The sequence below is a fragment of the Berghia stephanieae genome, chromosome 3, assembly GCF_034508935.2.
Source record: "Berghia stephanieae isolate SIO BIC M18660-M18661 chromosome 3, UCSD_Bste_1.3, whole genome shotgun sequence".
In the NCBI taxonomy this organism is placed as follows: domain Eukaryota; kingdom Metazoa; phylum Mollusca; class Gastropoda; order Nudibranchia; family Aeolidiidae; genus Berghia; species Berghia stephanieae.
In genome coordinates this window covers 24,873,247-24,891,327 of record NC_088362.1, presented here as the reverse complement: position 1 = coordinate 24,891,327, position 18,081 = coordinate 24,873,247, and the positions used below count along the sequence as shown (strand labels likewise).

At 37.4% G+C, this 18,081-nt stretch overlaps 1 protein-coding gene across 1 annotated transcript in view; it reads right to left on the bottom strand.

Annotated features, from left to right (window-relative positions):
- LOC144967415 (diacylglycerol lipase-alpha-like) overlaps window positions 1–8,913 on the bottom strand; it is a 28,365-nt gene extending 19,452 nt beyond the window's left edge. The window contains exons 1-3 of the mRNA XM_078904584.1: window positions 8,666–8,913; window positions 4,428–4,657; window positions 2,568–2,779 (exon numbers count right to left, since the gene is read on the bottom strand). Coding sequence (XP_078760710.1) covers window positions 2,568–2,779; window positions 4,428–4,522 — 307 coding nt within the window. The 5' untranslated portion in view covers window positions 4,523–4,657; window positions 8,666–8,913. The remainder of the gene's footprint in view (window positions 1–2,567; window positions 2,780–4,427; window positions 4,658–8,665) is intronic.
- Window positions 8,914–18,081: the final 9,168 nt, after the last annotated feature.

The following is an 18,081-nucleotide window of genomic DNA, read 5'->3' as shown; positions in this document are numbered from 1 at the left end:
AGACTATAAATGTTTAAGGTTACACATTGATTTGTGTGTTGGTACATTAGATCCTACCGGTGAATCATGTGACATTTTTAACTAAACATAAAGCCACAATAAGCATTTTTCTTGTGACAATACCTTGTTGATTGAATGTGTTTAATCGAGCAAAATCATCAACAGTTCTGCTTGCAAAAATAGTTGTAACCAGCTCAAAATACAGATGCTGTGGCGAGACGTAATCATTTCTCTGGCAGTCCAAAAAACAATAACAAAGAGCTGAGTGATGTCAATATCATTCATTTTATTTTCCTCTACTTTTTTAAAGGAATAATTCTACTTGTGACACTTTTAACTCTCAATGGGGGTGATCTATATTAGCCTTCCATGTGCTTGAGGTCATTGGTCACACTGCAAAATCTGCTCAGAGAAAAGTGTTCATAGGTTTCGAAATATCTTTCAACACAACAGGTTATTTTGTTCAGCTTGACACATGGTTATGTTTACAACTGTCATAAACAAAGCAAGCAGTGTGTTTACATTTATTAAGAAATATCCAATTGTTGGACAGCAAATAAATCATGTGATCGATGGACGACAAGCTGAATATAGCTGGAACGAAGTTGGCGTCACTCAGGTCTTTGTTATTGTTTTTGCCATCCATTTTCATGAATAATTCTCACTACACTGTATTAACCAGACTATAAACGTTCAAGGTTACACATAATTTTGTGCGTTGGTCCGTTATATTTTCGGATGGCAATGTTGTGAGTTTCTTAGCCAAGCACACAGCATCTATAGATGCTCCCATTTGTACCAGACTTGGCAAAGGAAGCTAGTGGAAGTGTAAAAAGATTATAAATATAAAACCTATCTACCAATGCTAAGCACAAGCTTGGATCAAAATAAAATAAAATCAGAACAAAAGGTTTAAGAGAGAGAATAGAAGTAGATCTCAGCTTTATTGTTCTCATGTGTTTAATTTGAGACGGTCTCTCTCTCATACATACATGCTCAAAATACTTACACACATACAAGCTCACCACCCACACAAACCATTACAGATAAAATTAAATAAATTTAATTATGCCTTTTCTGCCACAACATCATAAGACATCGTCGCCTAGGCATTCCACGAAGGAATATAGATAACTCATCAAACAAGATGTCTGATGTCAACAGGAATCACCCATGTTGTCCAAGTGAGCAAATTGGGGGTTAATAATCTTGCTCAAGAAAAAAAAACGAAAGTGCCTGAAGCAGGGCTCGAACCCGGATCCTTCCGGGTCACAGTGCAATGCCTTATCCACTCAGCCACTTCGTCCCCCCTTTACCGGTAAAGAGATAGACTAAATGAATAAAAACAAACTGAGGAGAGAGTTAACATTCAATCCTAGAGATTTTCAAAATTCAAAAATTCAAAATTGGAAAAATATGTAATAAAACTGAGTATGTACAAAGATAGTTTTATTCAACTGTCATTAACATGTAAAAACAAAAAATATTAGCTTTGATACTACGCCTATAATTTGTCTCAGAAAAATGTAATAAATGAGCATGGGGTAAAAATAACCCAAGTAAACTACGGATATAGTCGGTGTTAGGGTTGAGAGAGTTAAAGGAGGAAAAGGAATAAAGAGGAAGAGGAGTGTTGGAAGGACAGCAAGCTATACGAGAAAGAAAATTAAAATGAACTTGAAATTGGACTTCAAACTGGATTTGAGTAGGGCGTGATCAATGTCTAATTCAATGGATCTGACATGCATTTATGTGCAGGTCTGATAACCCAATTCCTTATGGGCTCATTGTTCTAATGGGCATAGCAAAAAATGACCCAAAATATTGTTCATTACAACAATGTTAAACTAGGCCCATAAGTGGGTCTGGATGTCAGACCTGCATTAATGTACACGTCGAATGGATCCTATCATTCTATTGATTGGCAGCTAGTTAAAAATTTGTGCACATAAATACTTAATTGTCATATAAATTTAACAATTAATAAATAAAGATAATGAATTAATGTGACCGTTCAATCTGGCAATTTGGATTCTTAAAGTAGAATTTATAGACAGTATATCAAATGTGAGTTTTTATGCTATAATTAGGACAAAAGATGTTTCTAAAAATAACATTAACTCAAGCCTCACAATTGCAGTCATTTTATAATTAAAAAGTGATACTAAGCTGCTAGAAGCTGTGGACTGTAAAAAGTAATAATCAAAAACGGAATAGCAATAAAAAAATTTTAAATACCAAACACAGAACATTTCAGGCTCAAAAACAATCTTCAGCCAAAACAAAAACAAAAATTAAAACATAAATAGATACTTTCAAAAAAACAGGTAGACGGCAGAGAAAAAATAAGCAAGCCCTTTCTACAAAAAGATCTTGGAATGTAAACATTGGCTGAAGAAGGGTTTTGAGCCCAAAATATTCTGTGTTTGTTTTTTGTTCTTTTTTGAAACTGTTTTACTCATTTTTGTTTATTATATTTTTGAATCAGATTCATCCTGATAAAACTACTTTGAGATGAGAATTAACAAATAATAAAATTGACAACAGCCTTTCATTTCATTTCTTACCAATCCTACAATACAGGAGATACTCAATGCTGGCTCGTGGGGCCGGTGTCAAAATACTTCCTCTATTACTGATGAAGGCAATGGCCCCTTCTAAGATGAGGAAGACTGAAAGAATGGTGATGTGTCCGACAATCAGACCATGGAGGTTGAGGGTACATTCCTGTGTCGTGTCGAAATCTACGACACTCAAAACTAACACCAGACCAATGATCCTGTCAGGAAGATAAAAGAAAAGGTCAGCTTCGAAACTTAATCATCATATTTTCTCAAAGCAAGTGGAGCAGGCACTTCATTTCTTGTTCTTACTTTCTGTAAGCAAACTTGAATAATATATCTTTTCATTCCCTTATGTAGAGATGCCAACCCAAACTGAAGAAAAGGTGTAATTTTGAATGAAAAAAGGTGTAATTATGCAAAACAAAGGCATTATTTCATGAACATGTAACACCACAATCATCTGCAATCACTATTGGAAGATTCCTCTCCATTATGAATTTGGTAAATGCTACTTCTGGCCAAATAACATTTCTGGTTTACGCTTAAGAAAAGAAGAAAAGCTGGAAGTTGATGATTAAAATGCAGCTTTCTTCCATCTTCAGTGAGACGAGATTCCTGATGAAGAAAAATTTGCTTAAATCACCCACACGACCTTGATGATGACAAAAAGTTGTAATGTGGAACAAAAAAGCATAAAAGCGTCATTTGATAATAAAAAGTGGAAAATTTGGGTGCAAATTGGCAGCTCTGCTTATGAATGACTAGATACGTAAACAATCGTAGCAAATCAAATGTGATTTTGATAATAAAATTGACATCAAGCATATTCATGGTCAGCAGATCAAACCTCTGAAGCCCCGATTTTCACGATCAGCAGATCAATACTCTGAAGTCTACCTGACATTACAGGTCTGATCCGCTCAAAAGTAAATAAAACAGGGTACACAAAGCTCGTATGTAGACGTCAGAGTTTTGATCCGCCGATCGTGAAAATCAAGACTTCAGAGATTTGATCCGCCGACCATTGATATCTTTATCATTTCAACTCTTTGCCAATCATTTTCTTAAAATGGTCAATAAACTGGTTAATGAAGACCAAACATATAAATACTTCCTAAGGAGTAAAAAGGAGGTACTATTAGTTCAGTTGTGAGCCCCAATAGCTCAGTTGGTAGAGCACTCACTTCATAAACAAAGGGACTGAAATCGGTCCCAGATGAAGTCGAGATTTTTTCTGACTCCCCTGTACATCCAGCATTGGGAGCTGGGTCTGTTATATCAGGTGGAAAGTACTTCGCGATAGACTAACATCCTATCCAAAGGGTATCAAGCAATTGTTATTGTCCGTTTCAAGCTATAAAAAGGCCGGGATAAACTCTGACAACTACTATCTACAATAGCTCAGTCGTCAGAGCACTTGCCTCATAAGCAAGGGGACTCTTATTGGTCCTGGGAGCAAGCAATGTATTTTCTGAGCCCCTAATCAAACAGCATTGCTTGGGTAAGTTGATAATCCTTATTGGTAATGGGAGCAAGCAATGTATTTTCTGAGCCCCTAATCAAACAGCATTGCTTGGGTAAGTTGATAATCCTTATTGGTAATGGGAGCAAGCAATGTATTTTCTGAGCCCCCTAATCAACCAGCATTGCTCGGTAAGTGGGTAACTCTTATTGGTAAAGGGAGAAAGCAATGTATTTTCTCAGCCCCTGACTAAACAGCATTGCTTGGGTAACTGGGTAACTCTTATTGGTCCTGAGATCAAACAATGTATTTTCTGAGCCCCTCATCATCACCATACTGAAATTAAGAACAACTCTTGTCCCAATGGGCTTTCGTTTTCAGACGGACTACTAGTCACTTACCACGCAGAGTGAAGAGCAATGAGGAATGTGGTGGGGACAACCAAATCATCAGAACCAACAGACCATCTTCTGCGGAAGACGACAATCCCTGGCATCTTTGGTCACACTGTCACCACTTCTAAATGTAAATGATTTGGATGATGTGTCACATAATCAGCGAGTCAGACATTCCGCCATCCTCAAGACTCACCCAATTCAACACACTACGTGTCATCTTGTTGCTGATCTTTCTATATTTTAATCATAGATAAAAAATTAAAAAATCAAATTAAATGCTGTTACAAATGAACCAAAAATAAATTAATTTGAACCAATGTGTGCTTTTCCAGGCAATGGAACCAAATTTCGTTTACATACTGTTTAAGTTTTATGTTCAGTGCCTTTTTCATTCTCGCACTCCAATAACACCTAATTCTGTTTATAGCCAGGTATACATCCACGCATAAATCAAATAAGTAGCATATATACTAGGTCTCAAGATAATAGATTTTATTCTTCATTCTTCTCTATCAGAATGTGTGTGTTTTCATTCTTGTTGTACACCCAAACCACCCCCCGTTATACCGCCAGACTCAATGACCGTCAACTTTTTGCCTGGAACAACAGTTTATCTATATAAAAATGCCAAAAACCTTGTTATAATGTCATCTGCCAACCCAATGACAAAAACGCTTTATATTAAAATAATAGAAATAATATTTGTTATATCGCCAATGCTACTCAACAAAATTGTCTTCCAAGTTTTTGATCACAATGAAAAAAAAATAAAATCTGCTAGATTCTTTTCATTTTGATGATATGTTAAGTTGTTTTTTGTTGTTGTTTGTTTTGGTTATAATAGCTGTTTAGACCTAGTTATTATAAGTATGATTTCTAATTAGAGTTCCGGCAGTGATTCCAAATACTGGTTAAATCCCCTACAACATTGGCCAAATTCATTATACAGTCTACTCTGGATAATCACAACTCTGTTAATCGCAACATTCCCCAAGATACAGAATTAATTCTATATAAAAGTCACTGGTTAATTGCAACAAACTTCGGTTAATCACAACAAATTTTCAACTTCAAAAAGTGGTAAATTCAAGAAATTAATCAAACAAAATATCAATTTCATCAAGAGTGAAATCATGACAGGTTGAAGAATCAGGATTGAGCGGGATGTAATGCTACAATAGTTAGTGTGTCACCACTCTATAAGAGAAAAGGAGGGCAGGGCTTTGCAGTATGGGTTTGTGATGTCATCTGTGGCCACTAAATAGAAGGCGAGGGGGCTGGGCATAGTCTTGACAACACATAGTCAATGACAGTTGTAAGGAGAGACAGAGCGATGTCCTTTGTTTTGGGATTGACTATGACCAACGAGTTTGGTGAGAGCTAATTGTCTCTCATCCCGGCTAATCTCTTTGACTCTTACAAAGGTTTAAAGCAAAAGAGTGAAAGTTAATCCAATCTGAATAAGATGTCGACTTGCATCAAAGCTGCTTTTGCTTGACAAAATCTATACAGGACTGCCATAAGGTTTTTGTTTCAATCAAATTGCTCATTCTGTGGTAGACTAAGAACAATATTTACAACAACTGGTTTGAATTTACCAAATATGTGTAAAATGTTGCAATAGTGGACGAGAAACTCAACTTCGGTACATCACAACATTTTCGCTGATCCCAAGGTGTTGCGTGGAGGTGGATTGGACACACCCTTAGAAAGAACGACTCCACTATAACAAAGAAAGTATTGGACTGGAACCCTCAGGTCAGAAGATCAAGGGGAAGGCCACGAGGAACATGGAGAAGAGTTAAAGAAGCTGAGATACAGAGAAGCGATAAGACATGGAATGAGATAAAAGAGAAGGATGGAAACTGTTTGTCTGTGGCCTATACCCTGACCCAAGGTGAAAAAGGCAATGATGATGAAGATGAAGGTGTTGCGATTATCCGGAGTAGACTGTACCACCAAACTTGCTTTAACACCAATTTTGCCTTGGTCCAAAACATGGCGGTATAACAAGGTTTCACTGTACACCTGCCATGTTGGGCACAAGTAGGGCTTCTTGCAACTTATGCTCCACATCCTGATGTCTATAAACATTTCACAGTGGTCCCCGCTGATGTATCATTATGAGTACCTGACCATTTACAGCATTGTCTCGCTGTCAGAAAATAAATTTAATATCGCCTAACGGGCATAAAGTCTTGTTAAGTGTTGGTCAGGGACCTTTTGCATGAGCACATTTAGTGGATATTGCCTATAATAAAATCTAAATTAATTTTCTTTAAAAAGCTCAATAAATCATTAGAAAATTTTATTATTTTATAATTTTTCTCTATTTTTCAAGCCAAAGTACAACAAAAATTAAAACAAAAAGTAAAATAACTGACACGGAGAAATTAAAAAAAAAATCAGAATGAGATTATCGCGCGCTGCTCAAATTATAGAAAAAAGGTTTTACAAACAATGAGTCAAAGGTAAATAGTAATCAGGATAAACGTCTAGTATTATCGCCTTATAATTAAGTGGTAAGAAGATGACAGGCAAGTTTATCCTCTGACAAATGTGTTAATTTCAATGAGGGGAACAATCAGATCAGACACCTTTCTCTTTATCTCTGAACCTTGGGGAATGAAGAGACATAACGGAGTTGGTGATTGTTCATGAGCATTACTAACCAATGTTACAATCACTTTATCTTTATGCAATGTGCGGCTATGTGGTTGTGTGGTATGACACCCGCTTTCGGATCGTAAAGTCCTGGGTTCGAGCCTTGCTTGGCGGATAGTTGAGTCCTTGGAAAAGGCTATTTACTTACATTCTCTCACCGTACTCAGGTGTGAAATGAGTACCTGACCGTTAACACCATTGTCTCTGTCGAAACAAAATGTTAAAAAAAAAAAATGTTACATCACCTATTAGGCATCATGTCTCGTTCTACTCGTTAAGTGTTGCTGTTGGTCAGGGGCCCTTTGTATAGTGCCTTGAACACGTTTAGTGGATATGGCGCTATATAAAAGCTCAATTTAATTTACTTTAATTTGATGTTACTGGTGCCATTCATGGATAATAGTCATTATATTCAGTCACTGTTGAAGTTAAAAAAATATTTTTTAAAATTCTTGATTACTTGACTTGTGATGTTCATTTATGATGGAATATTTCTTATGTTAGGAGGCCCTATCAGAATAATTATGTATTCTTAAGAAACCCTTCACTAAGCAAGATCAGTCTAAAAGTAAAAGTTTAAAAATATAAATTTTAAAAATCATTAAAGAATAAATGGGCCTGTGTTGCTAGAAGGGTGCCATTAGGGTCATCTGTATCTTATGAGTTTTGTGTAATTGGTTAGAGCAGCGGAAGGACTGTGAAGGGGTCAGGAAAAAAAAAGAAAAGAAAAGTTATAATTATAATTGATAGATTAAAAAAAAATAGTAAAATTATAAATTAATATTTGAATAACAGCCAATAGCGCTCAAGTGGCTCTAAAAAGATTTCACTCGTATAAAAATTACTAATCAAATTAGTAAAATGTCAAAGAATAATAAGAGCATTATAATTATACACAGACAATATACTATTTCAGAACTGTAGGGACGAGACTCGTTACTATCACAACCAAGACCCTCTCTCGTCCACATATATCTGACTAGATTACTCAAAGGTGATTTGTCACTGGAGAAAAAGAGGAAAATATCCGGTAATTTTCAGTGGATAATTGTTTTTCAAAATAATAATAATAATAATAATAATAATAATAATAATAATAATAATAATAATAATAATAATAATAATCAGCATAATAATATTTCTAGCCCGACTTGCACTTATATTTATATAACCGAGTAATGTACACATCGATATACCCCAATCTACTGTTCAGTGTTGACGAATTTAAAAAAAAAAAAAAACTCTTCAGAAAAATGCGGGATATGGGGATAAATATTGAACGTCCGTTTATTTAAATACCATATGAATAATTCTCCATTGTCATACAAGAAAGACCACCAAAATCGTCTCAGGAAAAGCCTTTAACTATTATTCGATGGATGACATCCAACGGGGTTCAGAAAACGGTGGAAACACGTACAACATTCGATCAACTGATTTTATAAGGCTATCCCTTCTACTTCTACTACTCACACTCCTTCAAATGGGTTGTATGTGATTTGTAAACCATATTAGTCTATCCTATCCGACGACTCTCGAAAAGCACAATACAGGGTCTAGGTCAAACAGATCATTACCATTATCTACAAGTGTGAGTAACAATCCAGCTATTTGACGCACATTCTGATTGGGTATTGATGCAGCAACGCCACTTGTTGATCGATATTGGTTCGACACACCTTTATTTTATGAAAATCCTTGTTTAAAATTTCTGAAAGTTCACGTTTACAAAAAAAAAATACGTGATAGAATGCATACATTATACGAGAATACCGATCGGTTTGAAAAGACTTGCTCCCATCCTATGTGCTGAAGAACAAAAAAAGGGGAAAACTCAATAATCAATACTTTTCTCCGCCAGCTCGCTCATAGCTCTCAACAAAAACAACACCCGCGCTGACCATACATTGTGAGCGCTACGACAAGCGAGAGAGCGAGTGGGTAGTGAGTCGACGGGTGCATTTGTGTCGATCGAGAGAGAGAGAGAGAGAGAGAGAGAGAGAGAGAGAGAGAGAGAGAGAGATATTACGTCAAAGAAAATAGCAAAGTCAATACGTAGCTTGAAGCTATGAACCATGCACGCGTAAGTTTTGAACAGAAGGGAATATTATATCAATCATCGTGAACTTAACATAGACAAAGTACACAATGATATCAATTCAATAGCTCTAAATATTTTTTTTAAAGAAAGAAAGAAAGAACAAGCAATAAAAACAATAATAGCAGGAATTAGCCGTACTTCTGTACTTTTTCGAAATCACACACGCATACACCTATATCTCTATAATAATACTTCAGCTATCTACATATTCGACTCTCAAGTTTACCTATTTTGTAACGTGTAGGCTTGTGTGCAAGATTGTTATCGAATGTCGTTATTCAAGCTGAAGAAGAATATGAGCCCGGTACTGCAACATTCATTGTTACATAATACAGTGGCTTCTGCCTAAGCCTAAGTGCCCTATTCAAGCAAGAAAGCAAGAAAAACGGACAGAGTATGTAGGACATGCGGAAGGGCACAGAAGCGAAAATAATCCATTGAATAAAAAGCCTATGTGGCTAGCTAGGTATACTCCACCTTCATTCTGACCATACCTGTCATGTTCTGACCTTATTCAAAACGAGTTGTTTTTTCGTTTTCAGTTTTCAAACATATCCTTACCACTCCGATAGTGTTGGATTTTTTTCATGCTTAATTTTGTGTTGTTAAATACCGCACTTCGAATAATTTATTCCTTTTAGTCTTAATTTACAAGCACCTATGCCTTACCTTTAGATAGTTCGAAGATGACGTCACACAGGCCTTTGTTATTGTTTTTTTTTGCCATCCGCGTTTGTGAGTTGTTCTCACTGAACTGTATTAACCTGACTATTAACGTTCATGGATACACACCGTTTTGTGTGTTGGTCCGGTATACTTCCGGATGGCAATGTTATGAGCTTCTTAGCCAAGCGCATACTATCTATAAAACAAACAAAACTTCACTTTGTTATTTACTTACCGAAACGTGGTTAATAATAATAATCTATCTATTACTGTTTATTACATAAAAATAAGTAGGGTTGGGGATCAACATTGCATTGTTCCAAAAAGCAAATGTAAAATTATATATAGATCATCGAGCACAGATTTACTGGCAAATCTAAAAACTATAAAACTATTTTTTGCAGACTGATATACGAGTAACTTGCAAACCTTCTTTATTTCAGGCTAATTCTATCATCCACTTGACTCAAATTAATTATACGAAGAAAATCTGCTAGATAGCTCGTAATACTCAGTCCTTTTTGACGTTTGACTTTCATTACGAATATAATTTATACTACGCAATTCTAGCATATCCACAACAAAATTTGATGACGTAATCCTCTTGATACCATCAAGTAATAATAATCTCATCAGCAACAAAACAACAACAACAACAACAACAAAACCCCCACAAAAATGACGTAATTTTAAATCTCTCTTGATACTATCAAGTGATGATAATCTTTCTAATCTATTTAATTTCTTTAAAAATTAGGTTTGGGGATACACATTCTTTCATAAAGCCAAAGTTAATGTTTTATCATCAAGCACAGAATTGCCGGCAAATAATACAAACACAGTTATATGAAGCAGTTGTAGTTTGAAAATCAATGGAGGTCGAGCGGTGTGAACGAATAGGTACTAGAGAACTTCATGAGTTAGAATATCGTCAGTTACTTTCATTTTAACAAAATTTACTAACTTACATGTCCTATCTAAACAATTAATTCTTCCCGGCTCCACTCTTTCTGTTAGAAAAAAAAAAAAAAAAAGATAGATAATAAAAACTCTGTTAGATAAGTTTTTGTTTTGTTTCTCTCTTATAAGCTTATAATTATACGCTCTCGTTTTTAACTCACTATTTACAGAGATTTAGATGTTCTATTGATTAACTAGACTAGTCGATGGCGGGGTGGGGAGCATGGGGGGGGGGGGGGGGGGGGGGGTGAGTAGGCTGGGAACAAGGCAAGTTGTTACATAGATACTGGTGCATGTTTTTAAACTTTAAAAAATGTCTCAAAGTTATGAAATCAGAATAAAAGTGTATTCATGTGCATTATGTGCTCGTAGATCAAAGTGATATTTGTTTTGATAACATTTCGAATCATATTATAGATTAGGTCTTAGTTACTCAGACTTTCAATTCTCTCTCTCTCTCTCTCTCTCTCTCTCTCTCTCTCTCTCTCTCTCTCTCTCTCTCTCTCTCTCTCCCCTCTCTCTCCCTCTCTATATGTCTCTCTCTGTCTCTCTCTCGGTGTCTACCTTCCCCCCCCCCCCCCACCACCGACTCTCTATCTCTCTCTCTCTGTATATCTGTGTGTGTTTGTGTGTGTATTTGTGTGTATCTATCTGCCTTTATCTATCTAAAATAAAAACGACGTTGAGCAGTTATAAAGCGCAATATCCACTAAACGCGCTCAAAGTGCTTTACAAGGATTCCCTGGCCAACAGCAACACTGAACATGTAGGACGTGACATAAAGCCTGTTCGGCACTATTACAGTTTTTCTGACAGAGACAACGCTGTTAACAGACAGGTACTCATTGTATACCCGAGTAAGGTGAGAGAATGTGAGTAAAGAGCCATTTCCAAGGACTCGTTTATGCACCGAGCAAGGCTCGAACCTAGCACATCCCGATCCGAAAGAGAGCGTCATACCACAAGACCACATATCTATCTATCTATTTATCTTTATCTCGACCTCTCTACCTTTTTCTATCACACACACACACAAACACCCACACATACTCTCTCTCTCTCTCTCTCTCTCTCTCTCTCTCTCTCTCTCTCTCTCTCTCTCTCTCTCTCTCTCTCTCTCTTTTGCGCTGTCCCCTCTCTCCCTCGACCCCCTCCCCCCCCTCTCTCTCTCTCTCTTTCTGACACACACACACACATGCACACACACTCGCGCGCGCGCGCACACACACACACATACACACACAAACACACATTTCCCTCTGCGTTAGAAAATGTAGAAAAATGATGTTTTTTAATACTCCTTTTCCTTACACCGACTTGGTAAACGTCCTCTCGCTTATAGATAGAACGAAGATGACGTCACTCAAGCCTTTGATATTGTTTTATTATTGATTTATTTATTTTGCCATCCGCGTTTATGAGTAATTCTCACTAAACTGTATTAACCAGACAATAAACGTTCAAGGTTACACACAGTTTTGTGTGTTGATCCGTTATATTTCCGGATGGCAATGTTGTGATCTTCTTCGCCAAGCGCATACGAACTATCTATCATGTTTAATATGTAATATAATTGAAATTTGGCACGGGTTCTCGCAGCTTTCTTTATACAGATGTGTTTTCTTCTCACTAAATTCTTTCAGAATAGCGATACAAGCTTTGTGTGTGTATGTGTATGACTGAAGTGAAGAATTAAATTAAATTAAAATTAAATTGAGATTTTATATTGCGCAATATCCACTAAACGTGCTCAAAGCGCTTTACAAGGGGTCCTTGGCCAACAGCAACATTCAACATGTAGGACGGGACATGACGCCTGTTAGGCGATATTACATTTTTTTTTTCGGACAGAGACAACGCTGTTAACGGCCAGGTACTCATTTTACACCTGAGTACGGTGAGAAAATGTGAGTAAAGAACCTTCTTCTGGATTCAACTATGCGCTGAGCGAGGCTCGAACCCAGGACCTTCCGATCCGAAAGCGAGTGTCATACCACTAGAACACATAGCCGCACTAATATTATTTTTTTTATCTGGATGCCGCTTAGCGGGTTGTCAGAGTCATCTCCTCAAATTGTATATTATGTAAAATGGCAAGATTTGATAGCATGGCATGCAATTCTATAAACATTATAATTATTATAAGAAATAGCGTGTATTTTATTAAAACACATACCATCAATACACAAATGCCATGTTTACCGACTTGACATTGAACACCCACAAAGGAAGGAGCCCCTGAGCTTCTTATCTTAATATTTTCATGTTAGTCTCCGTATTATACTTTGTTTAGTGTTATGATCATGTATGTACTTGGTACAAATCGGATTTTGCATAACACACCTAACATTTATGGACCATAAAAGGTAAGCAATCAATGAGCTCACTTTTGTAGTACAAGGCATTCTTTTCGATTATCGAACTTTAAATCATTGCAACGATTAATGCATAATTGATTGTTGCTATGGACGCGGTGGGGATCGAGGTTGTGAGTTGTGAGTGTACCTTGGGATTCTTGATTAAATCGATTTAGCGTGCAATCAAACTAATCAATCGTTCAATTTATTAGTTAATCAATGAATCAATTCAATCATCACCGTCGTCGTTGTCGTCGTCGTCATCACCATCGCAATCACAATCGTCGTTGTCGTCATCATCATCATCATCATCATCATCATCATCATCATCATCATCATCATCATCATTGCCATCACCATCATCACCACCACCATCATCACCAACATCATCATCATCATCATCATCATCATCATCATCATCATCATCATCATCATCATCATCATCATCATCATCACCACCACCACTACCATCATCATCATCATCATCATCATCATCATCATCATCATCATCATCATCATCATCATCATCATCATCATCATCACCGCCACCACTACCATCATCATCATCATCATCATCATCATCATCATCATCATCATCATCATCATCATTATCATCATCATCATTATCATCGTTCTCGTCAACAACACCATCCCGACCACAACTAACATAACAACATTACATGTCTACAGGTCATCGCATCCTTTAAATGCCTTTGATATGAAAAATAGAAAACGATCTATCAATAATATCACCAATGAATGATTACGTAAATAAGTAAGAAACAATTCCTGGTCATATTGATTGATATCTCTCATCGATCCCAGTTTTCAAACTATTCATAGAACATGCATTCTTTGTTTTTGAATATAATGTCATTCCACAAGAGAAAGGTACGAAACATAAAAGGTGTTTGTCAAACATTAGAATTATAATATTTGTAGAGGTAAAGTCTAAATTTATCTCCTCTTGTAAACGATAGAGCGGAGAAAGTAATGAATTGTGATGAATCAATTACCATCATCACAACAACCGCCACCATCATCACCACCACAACCACCATTGCTATCACCACTAACACTACAACCACCACCACCATCACCACCACCACTACAACCACAACGACCACCATCACTATCACCACCACCACCACAACCACAACCACAACCACCACCATCACTATCACCACAACCACCACCACCATCACCACCACCACCACCACCACCACAACCACGACCACAACCATCACTATCACCACTAACACCACAATCACTACCACCACCACCACCACACCCATATCACCACCACCACCAAGGTGACTTCGCGAAGTCCCAGGTTTGAGAGATTTTGCCAAGATGAAGGTCATTTAAATCGATCGATATTTGAAGGACGAGTTTTCTGGCCAAATGTTTTAATATGGGTATTTCCAGAGTTCGGCAGAATACTGACTAAATGTGACTCATCGTCTCAAAACGGTATTATGTCGGAACGAACCAGATGCTTAAAAGCCGAATTAAATGAATTATCACCCTATAATATGATATTCATTCTCCTCAATAAAACATACAAACTCAACACAAGCCTGATATTTCTGGCTATAAATTCAATTTTCAACATCTTAACCAACCCGACTTAATACCGTTTTGAGGGTCACAAATTACAAGTGCCTCATCATGACAGCCCTTGATGATCCGATCTCGCTATTTTCTGATTTCACTCGAGTTAATATAGTGGTTCAAACGATTGGGTTTTTGATCATCATCATCATTATCATCATCATCATCATAGCTTGTCGCTCCAACACCGAACTCCCTCCACAGTATCTAGGGAGCAGACTCTTAGGTCATGGACAGTGCAGCTGGGCTCGTCCTGGCATTTTCTAAGGATGTGCTCCATCGTCTGCTCTGGTCATCCATATGTACACAAGCTGGTCTCAGCCAGCACCCACTTTTTTCATGCTTCCAGGTGTTCTCCCGAGTTTTGCCCGTGCTCTGTTCAGTGTTACCCATTTATTCCTGGGGAGCTCAGTTCCGTAGGGCAGTTCTTCTCTCGGAGTTTTTGATGTAGTCTAAGGAGAGATCCTTTACTAAATCGGATTCAAAGAAATCCAAGTATCTTTATTTTTATTTGGTTTTGGTTTAGTAAAAGTGTCTTATAGCTTTGCCTTGGGTTATTAAAAAAGTGGGTATAGATATAGATTAAGTCAGTCGTCCGTCAAAAAAAAAGAGCTTTTATGTAGAGCAATATCCACTAAACATGCTCACATCTCTTTTCAAGTGGTCCCTGGCCAACAGCAATACTTAACATGTAGGACGGAACAGGATGCCTGTTAGGCGATATTACATTTTTTTCGGACTAAGACAACGATGAGGGTCAACGGCCAGGACTCATTTTACACATGAGTGCAGTGAGAGAATTGAGTAAAGAGCCTTTTCCAAGGATTCAATTATGCGCCGAGCGAGGCTCGAACCCAGGATCTTCCGATCCGAAAGCGAGTGTCTTCCACAAGACCACAGAAGTCCGTCAAATTCATGAGGCCTATAGAGATAGAGTTTATCCGGTCTCGGTAGCCTTAAGTGGACACGAACTTCCTTGGTAGCTACCCTTTTGACAGGATGCTAATCGATTCCAGTCATCTTTTTCCCCCGTTAGATCTAACAGACCCAGCAACCGAATCACTCCTGACATGACAGGGTAAGAAAAAAACAGTTTGAGATTATTTTTTTTTTTTGGCATGATGAGGGCCATTTTAATATCGATCGATATTTGAAGGACGAATTTTCTGGCCAGATTTTTTAATACAAGTGCGGGCAGGTAACTGATTAAAAAGGACCGACGTGACCGTGACACATTGAATGTCGAATATACCGACGTGTAGTGAGTATTTAGAACACATAGGAACAGACACAAGCAGTTGGTCATAGTGACCAGACACAAACAGTTGGGGGGGAAAAAAGTCATTAATCATTGGATAACTTCAACATGTATTTATTTACGAGTGTACGTGAAGGTACGTAAAGTAGGTACACGTAAAATTCCAAAAGCAAAACATTATAATTTATTGTCGGTAGAGCATAGAGTGAGAGAAGGGGACGAGATAGACAGATATATAGATAGACAGACAGACGGACAGATAGATAGATAGACAGACAGACAGATATATAGATATATAAACAGATAGACAGCTAGTAGGTAGACAGACAGGTAGGCAGACAGGCAGACAGATAGATAGATAGATAGATAGATAGATAGATAGATAGATAGATAGATAGATAGATAGATAGATAGATGGATGGATAGATAGATAAACACACAGACAGACAGATAGATAGATAGAAAGATAGATAGACAGATACATAGATTGATAGATAGAAAGATAGATAGATAGATAGATAGACAGGTATATATATGACTTGACTTAGATGCCTTTCGCGTCTCGACCGAAAGATCGGGTCGCCTTGGCTGTTTCCAGTATTTCCTGTGTGAGGTGTCTCCAATATTGCCGGTCCTCTGCTAGGGTTCTCAGATTTTCAAGGTCCCCTGCCGTTATGAGACTAATGCTTTGTCCAAGTGTTGTGAGGTTTTTGTTTAGGATCACGGGGAGTGTTGTGATCGGTCTTCCTCTGAAAAGGTTCCCGTGTTTTTGGAAGTATCCCGACATGGCTTGGTTTGCTGGTATGTTTTTGTCCCTGCGTAGTATGTGACCGAAAAGTTGCCATCGTTGTTGTAAAATGTCAAGGGAGATTGGTCTTTCTTTTGTGATCTTATAGAGTGATTCATTTGAGATCTTTTTGGGTATTTGATGTCCAGTACCCTTCTTAGCTGTGTGCGATGGAAGGCATCCAGATGTTCTTCTTCGGATTTTGTCAACGCCCAAGTGCCGCAGTTATACAGAAGTACCGGTTTTACAAGAGCATGGTACAGTTTCAGTTTGGTTTTTCTCTTTATTTTGTCACCCCTAATCCATACATTGGGGAGTTTACTGAGTGCGGCGTTTGATAGCTGTTTTCTTCTTTGTACATCCTCGGTGTCTCCAATTAGTGAGCCGACTTTCTTTGTTCTTTTCCATTCCTCTTTGTTCCTCGATATTGTTGTAAATTCGGTTTTATTGGCATTGACTTGGAGGTTATATTTCATGAGGGTATTTTGTATGATGTCTATATTTGCTGGTGTTGATCCAATAAAATCGACATCATCTGCATAGGCGATTTCTCTAGGGATTGCATTCTCAATATGAGTCGTTGGTTTTGGAATGACTTTTCGAACTTCTTTCAGAGCGTGTTCTAAGTATATTGTGAACAGAATCGGGCTCAGACTATCTCCTTGGGGGGTCCCGATGTTACTTTCGAACTGCGTCTGTTTTGTGGCCCCGTATATCCTTGGTTGTATCTTTGTGTTGCTGAGGAGAAATCGGATTATTCGGAGCTCGTCTTCGTCTACTATTTCTGTTAATATCTCCAAAAGTTTTCCTCTGTCGATCGTATCAAAGGCTGCGGACATATCGATTCCGGTTATTGTTATGGATATGTTTTCTTTGAGTGCCTTTGCTGCCAACCATTTATGTGTCCATACAACGTCCGATGTGCTTCGGTCTTGGCGAAACCCGCTTTGGCTATGTGATAGATAATTTTCTATTTTCGGTCTAATTCTGTTGAGGACAATATATATATATATATAGATACACAGATAAATAGACGCGTTTACAATGTTGACAAGAAGTGTGATCATCGTTCATGGTTTAAAAAAAAAAAATTAAAAAATGAAGGATTAATAGAATATAATTTTTTTTCCATTGAAAAACACCCAAAGTTCTTACATTGGAAAAGACCCAAAGTTCGTATTTCTTATCATTTTATTTATTATTTCTCAGGGTATGATTCATCTCAACCTAACACCGTTTAGAGAAGGAAG